The 17890-nt window shown below is 52.6% G+C and overlaps 1 protein-coding gene across 2 annotated transcripts in view; it reads left to right on the plus strand.

Moving 5' to 3' along the window:
• The window catches only part of ARMC9 (armadillo repeat containing 9), a 109138-nt gene extending 91450 nt beyond the window's left edge, over window positions 1-17688 (plus strand). Inside the window, exons 22-25 of one of the 2 annotated variants that reach the window (XM_079781957.1) lie at window positions 336-472; window positions 4063-4192; window positions 13847-14031; window positions 15136-17687. In XM_079781957.1, coding sequence (XP_079638083.1) covers window positions 336-472; window positions 4063-4192; window positions 13847-14031; window positions 15136-15158 — 475 coding nt within the window. In that variant the 3' untranslated portion in view covers window positions 15159-17687. Of the gene's footprint in view, window positions 1-335; window positions 473-4062; window positions 4193-13846 lie in introns of both variants that reach the window. The other variant, XM_079781956.1, reaches the window with a different exon arrangement.
• The last annotated feature ends 202 nt before the right edge of the window (window positions 17689-17890 follow it).

Raw genomic sequence — 17890 nt, forward strand, 5'->3', positions numbered from 1 at the left:
CTATTTCATCCTTAGAGGACAAACCAGAAGATTGGTTCCTTAAATTGGTTGAAATGTCATGCCCCATGTCACTCAAAGCCAAAAGATAGAATTGTGTCTTAGAAAGATACTAAGCCACGTATCACTAAATGTATAAGAGCTAACATGAGCAAGCAAGGGTACTTCCTAGTTTCTACCAATACCCCTAAAAAGGCTTATATCTGCTAATAGCAAATTAACAAAAGAATTTCAGGTACTTCGACTTTCTATATTTGTTTGTGATGCTACAAGGTAGTCAGCAGTCAAATATCTCCTGGCTTTCTCTTTTGATGGCTGTTTTTCATTTTTTCCTGCAGGCTGGAAGACCATCCCGTTTCCCCCCAGACATCCCGGCATGCCAGAAACTGCTGCCTCCAGTCCCCGCCCAAGGCCCACGTTCCAGTCTGCAAGGGCGGCGAGCCTGGTGCTTCGGAGCCTTGCGTTTCGACTTCATGTAATAACACGGGCAGCACGTGGGGACACTTTGGGGCTGCTGATTTCTAAAAAGTATTTTTCAGATGCCAGAAAAAATATATATGCATTGCATCAGAGACATACAAAGTATTTTCTTTAATTTTCAAGAGGAAATTAAAAGGATATGAGCAAGCCAGATAAGACTCTAATCTCCATTCAAATAGGAAAAACAACAGAGGAGCAGGTCAGATTCCAGTGTGAGAAACATCTGAGAACTTTTATCATCTGCTCACAATTGGATGCAAACACTTCCCAGCCCGGGTTGGAGCAGCAGACAGTCCGTCCCAGAGCGCAAAGGAAGCAGGCGCCTGGGCCTGGGGGTGGGTCTCCTGCGGTGAGCAGTGCTGGAGGCTCTGCCAGCTTTGATCATCTGTTCTTTACCTGGTTCTGTTAGAGCTTTAAACAGTAATACACCTTCTAAAAGGTGATTGGCCCACCGTATCCAAAGGTTTCTGCTGCCGGGGTGGAGGTTTTAGGCTGTGTAACAATTTTTGCCCATATGACCTGATGCCATTGAGTTAAAAATGGTTTCAAGTTCCGTAGGCCTGGACCTCCAAAAAGTTTCATCTAGGGTAACTTATTTATCAGAAACATCCTAGTTTTACCAAAATGACCACCAGGGTGGCCCTCTGTCTTGCACTGATTGCCAGTATGGTCCTATCTTTTGGAAAGACTTACCATGCAGTTACCTGCCAGGCGGCATTGGAGGTTATCATGGACAGAGAGGGCTGAGTGGCAGCTGATGTTGGCAATGTTGACATTATTGTTATTTTCAAGAACAATTAATATTAGCCCTGACAAAGTGAAGGCCCTGGCAAATTCTGGTTCCTCAGGTGAGGGGGGCACCCACCAGGGACTCAGCCTTGGCAATCACCAGTCGTCCCCAGTGCTCTCCCCGGGGAGGCAGCAGCTGCTCACAGCCCCTCCAGATGGGGGGCCTGGAGTAGGAGCAGCTTTGTGTCCCAAGTCACGCTGTGGGTGCACCTGTCAGCCTGCTCTGAACGCTGAGACCATAGTCCGAGTCTCCCAACCTCCACCTGCTCCTGTTTTCTCAGCCTCCCCCTCTGCCCATCAACCCCCTCCCACCTTGGCGGACTCCAGAACACTGACCTGCGTGCCCTCCACCTGCCAGAGACTAGGCCTACCAACCTCAGCTCACCTGCTCTGCCAGGGTGCTCCCAGCCTCAGGCCAGCGTCTTTAGCTCCCCTTGAAGTTCCTTTTACTCACCCCAGTTCCTCTCTGGGACAAGCCAAGCCTAGGGTAACGGCTTTCCCTAGTCCCTTAGTGAGCACCTACTCTGTTTCTGGTCTAGATTCTGTTCCTCCCTCTACCCTCTTTCAGGCTTGCCCAGCCACAGCCACCCCGGGACCGATGTCCCTAGGCCAGTGTCAGCTTCCCGGCTGGTCTCGCCACAGCCATCTCTTCCTCTTGTCACCCAGCCCCTATGTGAGGAGGGGTGGCAAACAGTCTTGGCTTCCATGCTTGGGATGCTATGTTGAGACTGGTTGTGAGCTGGGCTGGGCTCCACCAATACAAGTGCCGTGTCGATGAGCAAGGTGAGAAGGAGGCCGCAGGCTGGGTGGCCACCCTGATCCCATTGTCTTTGTGTCATTCCTTCCCTGGTCTGGCTCCTCCTGGCCCTCCCCCTGAGTCCTGCTTCCCCAGCCCTTTCTGCCTCCTCTGTGCTCTTGCTCACCTGTCTCCCATCCCATCCTGGCCTCGCCCAGCCACTCCCCACAGGTCCCCTCGCACACATGACTTGCTGCTGAGTCTGGCCTCCTGGCCTTCACTCGGCTGGGAATTAATGCCCCACTGGGACCTACCAGTATGACCAGCAGGCCATTTGCTCAGGAAGCCCCCTTCAGACCTATGCATCAGTCAACACGAAGGTAAAACTCATGAGAAGAAACCTGTGGGACCCTCAAACTGCTTGATCAGCTGAATGCCAAAATATTTTTTTATTGATTTCAGAGAGGAAGGGAGAGAGAGATAGAAACATGGATGATGAGAGAGAATCATTGGCTGCTTCCTGCACCCCCCTACTGGGGGTTGAGCCCACAACCCAGGCACATGCCCTGATCAGGAATCGAACCGTGACCCCCTGGTTCATAGGTTGACACTCAACCACTGAGCCACACCAGCTGGGGGAAAGTACAATCTTTTTAAGCAAAGAACTCACTCCAGGTGCTGGAAGGAAATCATTCCCCAAGAGTAAAGCCAAGAATATGGCCCGAGGAAAGTTATTCTCATTTCCCCAATGACCAAGACTGTTGAATATCAGCATCACGTGCCTTGTCAGTGGGCCCTGGAGTTAAACATGCCCGGCCCTGTCTGAAATGGAGGAACAGATAGGAAACCAGTGCTCTGTCCCAGGAAGCCTCAGGGCACACAGGCGGGTGCCCTTCCCCCCACAGCTCCCAGCGCTTACTGGCTGAGAGACCCCAGAGACCTCCATGGTGTGGCGTACGGTGGAGGGAAGGGTGACTGCTATCTGGGGACTGAACCAAAACCACAGAGGGTCTAGGGAGAGTTCAGCGTAGATCCTCCTCCTAAGCCCACTGAGCAGAGAGCACAGACAAGCCGGCCATTGAAGAATGGATCAGAGGCAGTGAAATTCTATTTCCGGACCCAGTTCTTGGTGGAGACTGTCCAGTAGATAAAGCCACCCGTTGGGTTTCATACCAGAAGCAGATTCCTTATTTGGAAGTCAGAGATATGCCCCTGCTACGGGCTGAGGAGACCTGCCAGAAAGACTTTTTACGTTTAAGATAAAGCAGAGGCCATATCACAGAGGCACCAGAGAGATGTTTAAAAGAACTGAAAAATTGGAAGCTGCGAATCCAGACTTTGTCGCTGCAGAGCTCTGACAGTGACATGGTCCCCTTGGGCTGTAGAGAGAGAAGAGGAAGTGGGGCCAGAGAAGAAGGGTCCAGGTCCCTGTCCCCAGGAGAGCTCCTGGGCAGTCATCCGGGCCTTCTCGTCACTTCCCACAAAGGTCTACAGGATGAGCCGGGCCTGGTCCTTGGCAGAGGGGCAGCTCAAGGCTGCAGCTGGGAATTAGGGCACTTCCTGCCCTGGGTGGGCTAAGGGATTCAGGCCTAAAGGGTCTGGGGCAGCTCAAAGTAGAGAAAACCCCACCTCTGGGCCTGCCAAACCTACCAAGTAAAAATACAGGACACCAAGTTGAATTTGAATTTCAGAAAAAAACACAAATAATTTTTTAGTGCGTCTCTGTGCTCCTGTTGGAATTCCACGTGTCGTCGGCTTTTCCCTGAGAGGCAGAGGGGACCCTGGGGAGGCCATAGGGCCAATAGGCCCGCACTTCCCTGTGCTGCGTGTGTTTGGCCGAGCGCACTGCTGCACCCAGGCTATAGGTACTGTACGGCAAGGGGGCTGCCTGGAAGTTCCCGGCTGCACAAATAAACAAGTCCCTGTCCATAACTGCCAGGGACCGGCCAGGGGCTGGCCCAGGTACGTGCTTTTCTTGGCTTTGCCGCCCAGCCCAGTAAAGAGCATCCTCAAGAGGTTCCAGAACAGAAGTCCACTGAGCTCTCTCTCCTTCTCCCCAGCCTCCAGAGACGCCAAGCCAGAGGAGTGGCTGCCAGGAGGACATCAGGGAGAGCCTCGCCTGCCCCCCTCAGTGGCCCCCAGCCAACCAAGGGAGGTGCCCTGGGCCCTGTGCAGCGGAGAAACCACCAGGTAGGAAAGGGAGGTGTCCTTCGAGGCCCAGGCTCTGATGGAGGAAGGAGCACTTCTCTGGGGCCTGAGGCCACCTGCCTGATCACCTCAGAGCAGAGGGGCCCTGCGCCTGAGAGCTATCCGTTATCAGCCCAGAAGGAGAAGAAACTCATAAACGCGCCCCAGGGACTCACTGGGAGAGCTGTAAGGTGAACACAAACGGCAGGGGGGGGGGGGCGGTGTGACTCAGGGCAGCTTGAGGGCAGCGTCCAGTCTCTGCACTTGCTGTGGAGAAGGGTGGGATGGAGGGAGAACACGGAGAAAGAAGGCAGTGACGTGGTTTGGCTCAGATGTCAGCTTCCTAAATCAGAAGTCCAAGCCCCCAGGCAGAAGAAAGGGCGTTTTCTTCCTCTGCACCAAAGGAGCACAGACCGGCTCTTGTGGGTCCCTCGGGGCCTTAGAGTCTAGAGAGGGCTTTCAGGGATCTCACAGGCACCTTCTCTCAGACCCGAGGAGACCTCAGGGAGAGCAGCCCCAGACCCATCGTCTCCTGAGCGCCAGGCACCCCAGCTGCACCCCCCTTCCTCCTGGCCCCGGGGCCGGCAGGCTGGGTAGTCGAAGAGAAGCCAGCCTACTGTACTAACACACTGGGCTCGCTACGTGTTCAACGCAACTACACCCTGGAGCCTCTGAATTGGGGCACAGTGCCCTGGTGACTGGTCAGGCTTCTGTGCCCACGTTGTTGTAGACTCGGCAAGTATTCCACGAACGTGCCCTCGGTGAGCAGGCCCCTCAGCAGTGGGCCCTTGGGAGTTGGTAAGACCGTGGGAGGATGGCATCCCAGGGCCCCAGGCCTGAAGCCACCCATCATCCCCTGCAGATGGTCCTCCTCACAGTGTAGAAGGGTCACCTGCTGGCCCGCCCCTTACTCGGGCCTTACTGCAGGCTCCCACTGATGGAATCCCCACAGAAACAGTTCTGCTGAGTTCTAGAGGCCAGGGGAGCACCCGGAGCTCCCACTGCCGCAGAGAATAGTCGGGGCCTACAGAATGGCACCCATGGTGGAGAAAAAGAAGGAGGGGAGGGCGGAAGACTCAAGCCCCTTCCCTCTACAGTAGATCTGGGAGGGCTGAGCAGGAAGGACTTTGGGGCCTGGACTGCAGTCCTGGATATCAGAGGGTGCAACAGGTGGCAGGATGAGCCGAATAGAGGCCCGTGGGGCCGGGCCCCTGGTCTCCTCCAGCCCAACCCCTAACTGGCTGAGGGCCTCGGCACCCCCCCCCCCACACACACACACACACACCTGGGCCTCCTCCCCTCTCAGTGGCTGAAGGTGAGCTCTGGACCCAGCTAGTCCGATTTCTCCAGCTCTGGGCACCCTCCAGAAGTAGGGGGCTCAAAATGAGAGACCCCAGCAGGTGAGCCAGGGCCGAGGATGGGCTCCTGCTGCCCTGACCTCCTGGCTCCCGGGCCAAACTGCCCTTCTGGCGCCAGGGCCAGCTCTTCATCTTTTCTATAAATGCTGAAGTCATGCCTGAGGCTGTTCACTAGGACAGTCCTCTCTCCCCAGAAATAACTGTTTTCATAGTAGACAGGGACCCCCAAGGGCTCTTTTCATAGAAACACCCCCTTGTTATGCACAGTGGGGTTACCCAGAAACTTCTGTTGGGCACAGATGCCCTTGGTGGTAAGCCCATGGGTGCCTCTCCTTAATGCCCATCATTTGAATTCAACTCTCATTGGGGTCAGGGCTCTGTCTGAGAAAGAGGAGGATAGGAAGAGGGAGAAATGTCTTGCTGTTCCACTCTCCCCTCCCCCACTGGCCATCACCCCTGCCTGGAATATTCTTTCCCTGCCCCCAACCCCCTCTTCACTGTGGCTGCTCCAGGTATAGTTAAGCATTCCTTCCGCCTCTCTGACCCCAAACTCTAGTCACTCCACCGCATTCCAGGGCCACAGAGCCCACCAGCTCCCACAGAGCCCATGACCGCTCCCACGTCCTCAAAGACAAGCTACGTGTAGGGTGTTTGTCCCAGTGTTTCCTCTCCTGGCCTAGAACAGGCTCTTCACGTATTTGTTGGGTGAATCAGGAGGAGGAAGGGTGGATAGTGGCTCTCTGCAAGGCTCAGTGTCCCCCCAACTCCTCTTCCTCTGCCTTTAGGGTGAGGACAACCCCTGCCCCAGAAGAGGAGTTGGCTGGGTGGGTGCTGCTTAACTGCTCAGAGCTGCGGGTGTGGGCAAGTGGTAAATGGGAGGCTTGCTCTCATTCCTTAGCCCCAACGTTGAGGTGGTTTTAAATGTTTGCAGCCCCAGCCCTGCCCCCGTGGCTTCCAGCACAGGTCTCTGTGGAATTGCCTTCCGGGAAGCCGGGAGTAAGGGTTCAGATCCCACACCACTGCCTGCTCCACCCTCCTGTGGCCACGGTTTCCTTTTTCTCTTTCTTTCTGTTTTGCTTCTTAGACTCCTTAGCATTGACTAGCTAGGGAAGGAACGATACTATGAACCAGGCTTTAAAAATACTTTTATTTTTTGAGGTATTTATCCTGAGAGCCAAGGTGCTCTCCCGGGAACTCTGTCAGCCCAGACCTTGGAGTGTGCAGGGCTTGGTTTCCCGCTGTCCCCTGGGGAAGGTGGTGGACCGTACTGCCCAGGTGGGCACAGGGTCTTGCCCAACACCCATCAGCCCTCCTACTGCCTGCTGAGGTGCCGCTCAGGAGGCCCAGCACACGGACTGGCACCCAGCTGGGCAGGAAGGGCATTTGCCTTGACGCTCCCTCCAGGTGGTCGGAGGACAGGCGAGGGATGGGCTCCTCGAATGAAGCCAGTCCTCAGCTGGGAGCAGAATCAAACAGAGGTCCTGTCCTGCCACAGACAGGAAATGACTCTTCTGCAAGTATTTTGTCATTTAAAAAAGAAGGCAGAAAGATATTTTTTCATCTGTTTACTGTTAGGGTAAAAAAACAAAAAGCATTCAAATCTGTAAAGAATTTTGTGAGTTTGAGCCAAACTGTCGACAGTTGCCAGGAAGCAGAATCTCAACAGATTGGGATAATGCTCCTGAGAATGGCGAGTTCATATCTTGTTTTTATAAATTACCATCAAAAGGAAAAGACCTAAGTGGGTTACATGAAATCTATTGGTGATAGATTAGGGAGGTGGGAGAAAGCAAAGCAGGGAAACCTCTGGGATTGAATAAAAAGTGACATGATGGATATATGCTTCTTTTTCATAGATGGATACAGGATAGCTTAACATAGTTAACGGTTGGAGATTAACTTGATAACAGTAACAATGAGGGAAAGCCCTGGTACCGTTTGTTGTGCCCTGAGGGGTCCGGAAAAAGAGAAGTTACAACAGCGATGGCGAACCTATGACACGCGTCTCAGCACTGACACGTGTAGCCATTTTTGATGACACGCGGCCGCTGAGGCGGCCGCATGCCGAGGATGAAACATTTGCGAAATAATGTTTTTTCCTCAAAGTGACACACTACCTGAGTTATGCTCAGTTTTTTGGCGAAATTTGACACACCAAACTCAAAAGGTTGCCCATCACTGAGTTACAAGTTACCCAGACATTTCACACATATGTTATTTTAGATGCAAAAAGGCAATAGGCTAAGTAAAATCGAAGTTGATCTTTGTCAGGGAAAATACTGGCCTAGGACATGACTACCCACTATAAACTGCTTTTAGTCAAATATTTAATTTTCAGACCATCCTTTGTGGTTATTTTAGGTCTTTGAGTTTGCACAACCTCCATGCAAGCCTTCCCTGAACTAGTCAGGTGAGCATGTGGCCACCCCTTTTTTTTTCGTCCATACACATACGCTTTCCCCCCTCATATTAGTCCCCAAAAGATATATGGCAGCTCACGATGACACATACACAGTGCATCCAGCCAAAAGAAACTGCAAACTAGGAGGCCAGAGAAACTAGGCTGGGAGAGCTGGAAACTCCGTGAGGTTTTCCTACGTCCTGGTGTGTTCTCTCCCCAGCCCCCACACATTTCTGGGATTTATTATAGCCCTCCTCCCCGCGCCCCCCCCCCCCCAGGAAATACCGGAAGCAATAACCCACAGCTGCTAATGAACCCCATGAGCAGAGTCCACTTAGGGGACCCCTGAGCATCTTAATGCAAAGGGTGTTTCCGGAGAAGTGCAGGGACACAGGATCCTCTGCGTGGGGATTATGACTCAGCAGCATTCCAAACACAGGTAGAGATTAAGTATCTCAGGGCCTTTTATTGCTCTTCCTTCCAGCACAATGTTCCTATTGATAAGCAGAGACCATATAAGGGGTCTGGGCCTCTCAGCAAATAGTTACCTATCTTTCAGGGCCCTCCCAATTTACACATATATTGCAATGTACATTTTTTCCTAGTACCCAGCACCATGTGTTCATGCAGCAAGTTACTTTTTCTAAGTCATAGGTGACAGCTGTCCCGAACTTCTTTTCCATGTGCTTTTACTGCTCTGCCCTAATCTGGCCTCATCTCCCGCCAAACCAACACCATTTCCTGGCTGCCAGGCTGCTGAGCTCACCATTCTGCAGGGAATGGGGAGCCCAGAGGTCACTGGGGCCAGGCTGATCCTTACCAACGCCATCAGCCCCTATGTCCCACCGTGTCCTCCCCAGCTGGCCCTGCCGCCATCGCCCCTGCGGAGTTTAGTGACAGTGGCCAGCATCCTTAGTCAGCATTGCCCCTCCTGCAGCAGCCCCCGGGTGGTTTGAAGAACCTCGGGGGGGGGGGCGGGGGGGGCTCTGCCAAGCCAAGGGGGGGCTCCCTGGTGCTCTGCCGAAGGCCACCTTCTCCAATGCTAGTGGGAGAGGCCAGCCAGAGGGAGCCCCTGTCTGAGGGTGCTCTTTCCCCAGCATCACTACCCTGGCCAAACAAAGGTTATGTTCTAGGTCAAAGAGGAGGCTGGCTTTTGTTGTGTTTGTTTGTTTATTTGTTTTTTAAATATATTTTTTAACATGTCAAATCCAATGAAGCAAAAACTTCTTAGAAAATTGTTTTTTTTATTTAAATTCTTTATTGTTGAAAGTATTATGTCTCCTTTTCCCCTCATTGACCTCTCCCCAGCCGCTCCCACCCCCCAGCACCTCACCCCCCTACTGTCTGTGTCCATTGGTTATGCTTATATGCATGCATACAAGTCCTTTGGTTGATCTCTTTTTTTAAATATATTTTTATTGATTTTTTACAGAGAGTAAGGGAGAGGGATAGAGAGTTAGAAACATAGATGAGAAACACTGGTCAGCTGCCTCCTGCTCACCCCCTTACTGGGGATCGAGCCCACAACCAAGGTACATGCCCTTGACCGGAATCAAACCCAGGACTCTTCAGTCAGTGGGCCAATGCTCTATTCACTGAGCCAAACCAGTTAGGGCAGTTGATGTCTTACTCCTCTTCCCCCGACCCCCTCCCTCTTTCCCCTGCCTTCCCTCTGAGGTTAAATATGTTTTTATTGATTTTTTAGAGAGAGGGGGAGGGAGGAGAGAAAGAAACATCGATGAGAGAAACATCAATCAGCTGAGGAGGCTGTCTTTTAAGGTGTATTAGTCAGGGTTCTCCAGAGAAACAGAACCAACAGGATATGTGTGTGTGTGTGTGTGTGTGTGTGTGTGTGTGTGTGTGTGTGTGTGTGTATATATATATGGAGAGAGAGAGAGAGAGAGCTTTACTTTAAGGCATTGGGTCACATGATTTACTTTAAAGAACTGTGGAGTCTTGACAAGTCCAAAATTTGCAGGGTGGGCCAGCAGGCTGGAGACTTGGGGAAGAGCTGAAATTCGAGTCCAAAGGCCATCTGATGACAGAATTCCTTCCTGATAAGGGAAGGTCAGTTTTTTTCCTACTCAGGCCTTCAGCTGATTGGATGAGGCCCACCCATATTATGGAGGGCAATCTATTTATAAAGTCCACTTATTTAAACGTTAATCTCATCCAAAAACACCTGCACAGAAACATTCAGCATAACATTTGAATAACTATCTGGGTACCATGGCCCAGCCAGGTTGACATATAAAATTAGCCCACACTAAAGGGTTTTGACACACATTACCAAATTGCTCAGCTAAAGGCTAGGGCCCTTTTCTGGTTGCCCTGGGATGGGGAGATTATAGAGTCCTGAGCCCTGCTGCTCAGATCTTTCTCTCCCTTTACTTCTTGCCAGCTCACTGCAGCTGCCCCCAACCCTGCAAACTTGACATTACTGCCCATCAGCTTCAAGGCCCCATTTGGCGAAGCTGGCCAGCCATCCTGAGTCTGCATTGCTAGCTCCTGCGACCCTGGATGACCCTCCCTGGCCTGTGACCATGTGATGGGACATCCCCAGGCAACTCAGACTATTCCCACCACCTGGAATAGCTTCCAGTGTTCACCTGGTCGTTTTTAATAGTTTCTCTCAGTTGTTTCTTCTTAAAATGTAGTAGGGCTACATTTAAAAATGGTCATGATGGTTATCACCACAACTTAAAAATAATAAACTGCTAAAACAATGATAAAAATATTGAGATTAAAATAGCTAAATAGGAAATAAACTCATTTGAATAAAATAATAGTGGGTAAGAAAGCATCAGTGATGCAGCTGGTCTCATTGTCTTCAGTCTTTGCTCACAGATCAAACAGGCTCCGTGAACTCCCAGGAGCTGGAATCGGGTCTGGTTGATCTTTCATCCCCAGCACCCAGCACAGCTCTTAGCACACATGAATTAGCAACGAATGAAAGAAAAGCAAACCATCAGGGCAGAGGCTTAATGAATTACAGTACATCAATCAGATGAAAAGGCTCACAACCATCTATCTATATAAAAGGCTAATGTGCTAAGTGTCCCTCCCACCGTCCGACCAGTCACTATGACGCGCACTGACCACCAGGGGCAGACGCTCAACACAGGAGCTGCCGTGACGCGCAGAGAAATGTCACCGTGGACCTGGTGCCCACAAAGCAACACTTGGCTTCCCCCAAGTGGGACACAGGCCCTGCCACCACCCCAGAGCAACAGCCCACCAAATCGCAGCCAATGCTGCTGAGACCCCATGGCACAAAATGCAGCCCACTGCCCAGCCCAGCCCAGAAACATTGGCTGTGGCGCCAGGTAATGACATCATATAGCAACCCCAGGCTTCCTCTCCCGACGCCATCTATATATATAAAAGGCTAATATGCTAAGTGTCCGTCTGGGTAATGACGTCACATAGCAACTCTCAGCTTCCTCTTCCTAGTGACGACTAGCCTCCTTGGTGTTTCTTCAGCCCAGGAACACGACTTGCTTTATAGCCAGGTGGAAACATTTCACACTGTAACCAAATGTCTGTGAAGCATTTTCCCATGCCTCATTTCATTGGATCCTCACAGAATCCTGGAGTAGGTAGATAGGAGACTCAGTGGAATCCTATTTTCTTTTCATTAGCTGGAAAACGGAGATTTAGAAAGTTTAGAAACTTGACCCCACTGAAAAGAAGTAAGAAATGGTGGACCTTGAAAATAATTATGAAAATAATTATGATAAAGGCTACTCAGACCCATGGAGAGAGAATGGAATAAGGCTGCAAAATGGAGAAATACTGAATAGCATAGCAGTGTGACTGCAGCTCTGTGAAAACATGCACCAGTGGGAAAGGTATACTGTGGGAAATATTCAGGGGATAATATGAAGGATGATACAAAAATAAATTTTCTTTTGAAAGAAAAAATTACCTTAAAGTCTAATAAACGTAGTGGAGCTAAATCGCCCCTCTCCTCTTCAGCCTGGCGTGGAAGATTTCTTGCCTGAGCTATGGGCAGTCTCTGTGCCAATCTTTTCCTAAATTTGAATTTGGAGACTTTGAGATGTTTAAGTTTTCTTTTTCTAATTATTAAAGTAATATATTCTCGATGTAAAAAGAAAAAGGGAGGCATGTAGAAATATAGAAACGAGTCAAATAGAAAATTCCACAGTTTCCTCCCAAGTCCCACTCCCCAGAGCCATAACCCTCATTTGTGGGGCATGGGCCACAACCGGGTGCCTGGAACAGCCTCACTGGATTGTCACAGCTGTCTTACAGACATTTTACAGGTGGGGAAACTGAGGCTCCCAAAATGTCAGTGGACTTGCTCATGGTGCTCAGTTACCAGTTAGAGAGCGCGGAGCAGGACTGAGTCCCGGCCCTTCAGTGAGCCAGGCACCCTAACCAGCCGCTGGACCCTACACTCCCACAGTCTTCCAGGAGCACACCCACACTGCATGCATGCACGCTCCCCACCATCCGCTGGAAAGCCCTGCAGCCTGTCATCATCTCCCTCTTCTGGCCTGGGGACCCTCACCTGCCAAGCTCCACAGCTGCCTGCCCTGTACCAACTGTGTGCAGCCCCGGACTGAGGTGTCCACGTAGAATAGGAAAAATGGACCTGCAGTTTCTGAGCACCTGTTGCATGCTGGGAGCTGCTTATTCAACGGTGACAACAGCCCTGGGTGACAGCCTGGGACTCTAGTCTTCAGAGTTATAGTCAGGAAAATGGGCACATAGATAGTAAGGGCCGCAGAAGTCAAGGTGGGAGCAAGAGGTGAGCATATTTCAGGTCAATGACAGGCAAAGGGCTGGGCGGGGAAATCATATCCCAACCCCTGCCACGTAGCTGGGAGGTCACAGAGCCAAGATCCCACTCCCAAGACTTCCTCTCTAACAGCACGGAGTGACGGTGGCTGTGGGCTGGAGGGAAGGAAGACACCATTCCAAGACTGGCCAACAGTCTGCACAGCCGGTCCATCAGGCTGGGACCCAGAGGGCGTCTGGAGAACGTCCGGGTCTAAGGCCTTACTGGGTTCACATCTTGGCCTCACCACCTGCTTGTTATGTGTGTGACCTTGGGGCCTCCGTTTCTACATCTGAAAAATGGGGTAGTAATGCCTGCCTCGCAGGATCGGTAAATGTCACCTTCTCAGAGAGGCCTTCCCTGATCATCCTACCTAAAATTTGCTTTCTATTGTTCCTATAACAAATTGCCACAAATGTAGTGACCTGAACACCACGCGTTTATTACCTTACAGTTCTGTGGGCTAGAAGCCCGACCCAGATAGCTCTCACTGGGCTGCAGTAAAGATGTCCACAGGACACATTCCTTTCTGGAGTTCTCGGGGAGATTCTCTTTTCTGCCTGTTCTGGCTCCTAGAGGCAACCTGCCCACTCTGGCTCGTGGCCCCTCCTCCACATTCAGCGTTGCATCTCCGTCCCTTTCTCCATGGTCAGACCTGTTTCTCTGACTCTCTTCTCTCTTTCTCCCACTTTTACGTACCCCTGTGGTTTTTGGCCAAAAAACCAGGGTCATCTCCCTCTTTTAAAGTCAGCAGATTAGCAGCCTCAATTCCCATTTGTCATGTGACATTCCAGGGATTAGGCCTGGACATCTTTGCTCCCATTTTTCTACCAACCACGCCTTCCCTAACACTCCATTCTCTCCCGGGCTCCCCATTCCCCTTCCCCGCTTACCTCCTCCTGAGCATGTATTTCTTTTTATTATCTCCTCCCCTAGGATGTGAGCTCCGGCCTCTGGGTGCCCTGCTATACCCACCCCCACCCTGTATCCAGGGCACTGCCCGCCTGGCTTCTATGCTCAGAGCGGGGAGTCCTTCCTTCTGAGACTCCCTACCACGCAGTAACTTTGACTCTAGCTTGCACATTTCGTTCTAGGGAATTTTCATCAGCCTTTGCCTGCAAGCCCCGGACCCCCTGTACCCCGGAGAGCCTGGACCTGAACCCACCCAAGGCCAAGGCCCCTCAGTTCTCCTCGTGTGGCCCCCAGCAGGCCAGCCGCCCTGGCTACACTGCGTCCTCCACGGCGTCCTCCACTGCGTCCTCCACGAGGGGCCTGCAGAGTAAGTCTTCCCCTTGTGGGTCTCCTTTCCCGTGGAGAAGGGCCCTGCCCGCAGGACCTGGTTTTCACTGGTCTCTCCAGGTAAGAAACTGCCTTTGGCCTTAGGGGCTCATGCACAAGCTAACGAGTGAGACCCTCCAGGCCGTGCCTCTCAGAGGTCAGATCCCCTCTCGGTGGGGCTTCCTGTGCTCGGCCCTGAAACCCGGACCTGCCTTCTGGTGGGAGGCCGCTGCTCCAGCCTCCGGGAAGACAGGCCTGTGGAGGGACTGAGGGACTGTCCCTGGGGTCCCCCCCTCCTGCCCTGTGCTCGCTGTAAAGACCACTTTTCCCTCTGCTCCCCCCCAGCCTTGGCAAGTTGACTGCCCCAACTCCCCAAGGAGCCTGGACCTTTCTAAAGAGCTTTACTGAAAATAAGGGGAAACAAAGGAGGAGCAGAACCAATAATGCCAGGCACACTCAGGATACGCACATTCCCGTGACTGCACTGCCCCAGCCCTCCCTGCCCCTCCGCCTTCCGGACTGGCCCTGGGCCCTCTGACCAGCTGGGGACCGGCAGGGCTGGACTGTGGTTCAGGGGCCACGGCTGGGAAGCCTGTCTGCTGGGAACACACAGCAAAGCCCCAGCCCCTCTCCCGACCCGAGGGGCAGTCAGGCTGCTTCCTCACAGAGGAAGCACCAGCCAATGCTGGGAAGCAGAGAGGCAGGCAGGCCTCTAACGCCCAGCCAGGCTGCACTAGCCAGGAGCCCTGCGAATGTTACGGGAGAACAACATGTGGCTGATGGGCTGGCCCGTGGCACATCGTGGCCCTGGCCGGTGTGGAGAGCTCCGTGAGCAGTGAGATTTATGACTTGTGACCTCAGCCAACACATGAGCGTTTGCCAGCAAAACTCACTGAGCCCCCACACCAAGCAGCCTGCAGCCTGCTTCCTGTGAGGAAAGAGTGTGGCCAAACAAGCCATGCCCTGGCCGCAGAGCAGGTGAGCGGGAGGAAGGCCTCTATTTTGTTTGCGCAGAGCCAGTTGAAAGAGGGACTTGTCTGGGACAGAGGGGGCTCTGTACGGACTGCCCTGGTGCTGGCATCTCGCTCTGGCTTTTCTCCTCCAGGCAGCCAATCTCACAGGAAGTGAGGATGGTTTCTTCCCAGCTCCCCGTGCCTCTGCAGGACCAGCCAGCTTCCTGCGCTCCGCCCGCCAGCAGCTGCAGGTGACAGATGTGAGGAGACAGTTGTCTATGAGCCACTGAAGCTGGGGGAACTGTGGGTGGACGGCTCTCCAGGTAGCCCAAAAGCAGGCCTCCCACAGCCCCGTGACCCAGGCTCCTTTCTGCTCCTGGCTCCGCCAGACGAGGAGGACGGAGGAGGTCCTGTCGTTGTCCTTCCCTGGTCGCCCTGCACACACAGGGGAGAGGGCTTCACAGGCACATCGCTGGGGAGACAGCGCGACTCAGATCAGCGAGCGGGTCCATCTCGGAGCTTGTGTGGAGGTGCCTGGGACCCAGCTGGAGCCAGGCCGTGGCCTCGGTAGAAACTAGCTCACCTCACCCGGACCGACTACAAGGGGACAGCAGCGATTTAGACTCAGAGAAACTCATTCTCAAGCCATATGCCTGACTTGATATTCTCCTCCTCTTTTAAAATCTGGTAAGAATAGGTTTGTTCCCATCCATGACTCGGAATGCGGCTGATCCAGAGCAGCCCTGCGCTTCTGCACACATCGCTCGAAGGCTCCGAGGGTTGGCCATTCGGCCTGTCTCCTTACCTCTAAGACCAGAACCACAAACAGTTCCACTAGCAAAGTGACAGGTGCCCGCTGGGGAGGCCTGTGACATCAGGGCCCACGTCTTAGGACAGAGGAAGGAAATTCCCCTGCAAAGCCAGCAAGGCCCGGGTATGGGAAATGGTACCCAAGCTAAGAGCAGGGTCTGACCTCTCCTAAAATAGAAATATTGAAATAAATTTGTCAGTATTTAGATGGTGTGTGTGTGTGAGTGTGTGTGTGTGTGAATACAATCACATGTTCCCCCCAGGCTCTCCATCTGCCCTGGCCAGGCCCGTTAATGGGGACATTGTTGTCTCACTGGACGTAAGTAAAGGATAAGCATTGCATTTTTCAGTGACCTTCTGACTCCTCAGGGGAGCAGGCGAGAGGCCAGGGGACCCATGAGGTGACGATAAACTTGTCAGCAGTCGGGACCCTGGGTTAATCTCGTGAGTTCTTGGCAGTGGCACCGGCTGGGCATGATAGAACCTCGCGGTTGTGCGACTGGCCCCGCGGCCACATCTCGAGTCTCTGGAGATGTGAGCCCCTCTTCCTGGGGAAGGAGCCATGGAGAACAGGCCTGCCTTCTCGGGAACGCCCCCCTCCAGGCGTTCTCTGGATTCCTGACTTCACCTGAGGAGGAGAAAGAGAAAACACAAATGCTTATCTCCAGTGTAGCTGATATGGGCAGACAGGAAGAGCCGGACTGAGTCCTGGAAGTGAATCACTTTGTGCCGGACCGTTGCACGCAATGGAAAACATCTTTCCTTTTCTCCCCAGTAAATCCACCCGCTCAGATTCCTGGGATGCCACCGACTGGCACAGCCTTCCCCTGCCTTCCAGTGGGAGCTGCCGACTCCAGCCACCCCGAGTGGAGTCATCCTTTCCGCCCAGTGTCTCCCCGGGGTGAAGGCCGTTTCTCCCTCCCGCCTTCGGATGAGCTAAAGTCTGATTTGTAAATGTCTGGCCATTTCGAGAAAAGAATAGATTGTCTTTTAGAGATGAGGGGCGTCTCTTACTCAGGTCAAACTACACTGAGCTCATCAGGTGTGGCTGGCTGGTTCTTCTGGGAAAGTAAATAGTGCCGGGCCGCTGAGCCGCCCCCGAGAGTCCTCATGCAGACACACACCTCCCACCAAGGCTGGCAGCCAGAGGAGACTTTGTAAAATAATCAGCAACATACCGTCAGCATTCCAGCCGGCTGCTGGCCTCACAGCGCTCGCTGGGACTGGATTCGAGCAGATCTACGGGGGCGGGGTCATCAAAGGCAGGTTTCCCTGCTATTCCAAAGTAGAGCTTTCTGTAAGCCAACGTGAAGAAACAATTACCATTAATTATATGGAAAAGCTTTTGAGCATTCTCAGACCCAAAATTCAACACCCACATGATGTCTTTATTTCATTCAGCACGATCAAAACACTTAATTGCATCCAGTTTTACACCAAGGGCAACACCCTTAAATTCTCCTCGGTTTGTCGGATGCCTTGGGAATGTGCTTGCTAACAGATGCACAGAATAAAGGGCGGTAAAGCCCAGGTGCTCACAGGCGGGTCAAAGCGGTGGCAGCCGGCTGCTGAGATGCTGAGTGTGGTTCCTGGGGAGGAGCTTGTTGGGGCCTCTCTGCTTTGACAGAGAGGATTCTTGACTTGACCTCTCTATAAGGACTCCTGCCAGACAGTGAACACTGTTTTCTCTGCTCTCCTTTTTTTTTCTTTTTAACAGTGAAAATCCTCTTTGGATCTCTGTCAATTAGTGAAAACAGGTACTGCAGAGGACTTCCTTAAAATCAGACTTGGGAAAAGCAGGGGGTACCTGCACAAGAATAAACCAAAGGCTTCCCAGGTCATCTGGAGACCTTACCCGGCTCCCAGGACCGGCCCCATGAAAGCTCCCGGGAGGAGCTGTGGGGCTTTTGAGAAACGGTGGGCCTGCAGGAAGGCTGGCTGCTGGCCCCTGATTTCTCCGGAGCAGGCATTGATCTCGTTTGCTTCATTCAGAGCAGCCAGAAATGTCTGGAAACAGCTTCTATTACAATCCTGGGTGAGACTGTAACAGGCAGAGGTTTGAGATCCAGTCAGATACCAGGGGTCACTCAGCAAATT

The sequence above is a fragment of the Cnephaeus nilssonii genome (genome assembly GCF_951640355.1).
Source record: "Cnephaeus nilssonii genome assembly, chromosome: 10".
In the NCBI taxonomy this organism is placed as follows: domain Eukaryota; kingdom Metazoa; phylum Chordata; class Mammalia; order Chiroptera; family Vespertilionidae; genus Cnephaeus; species Cnephaeus nilssonii.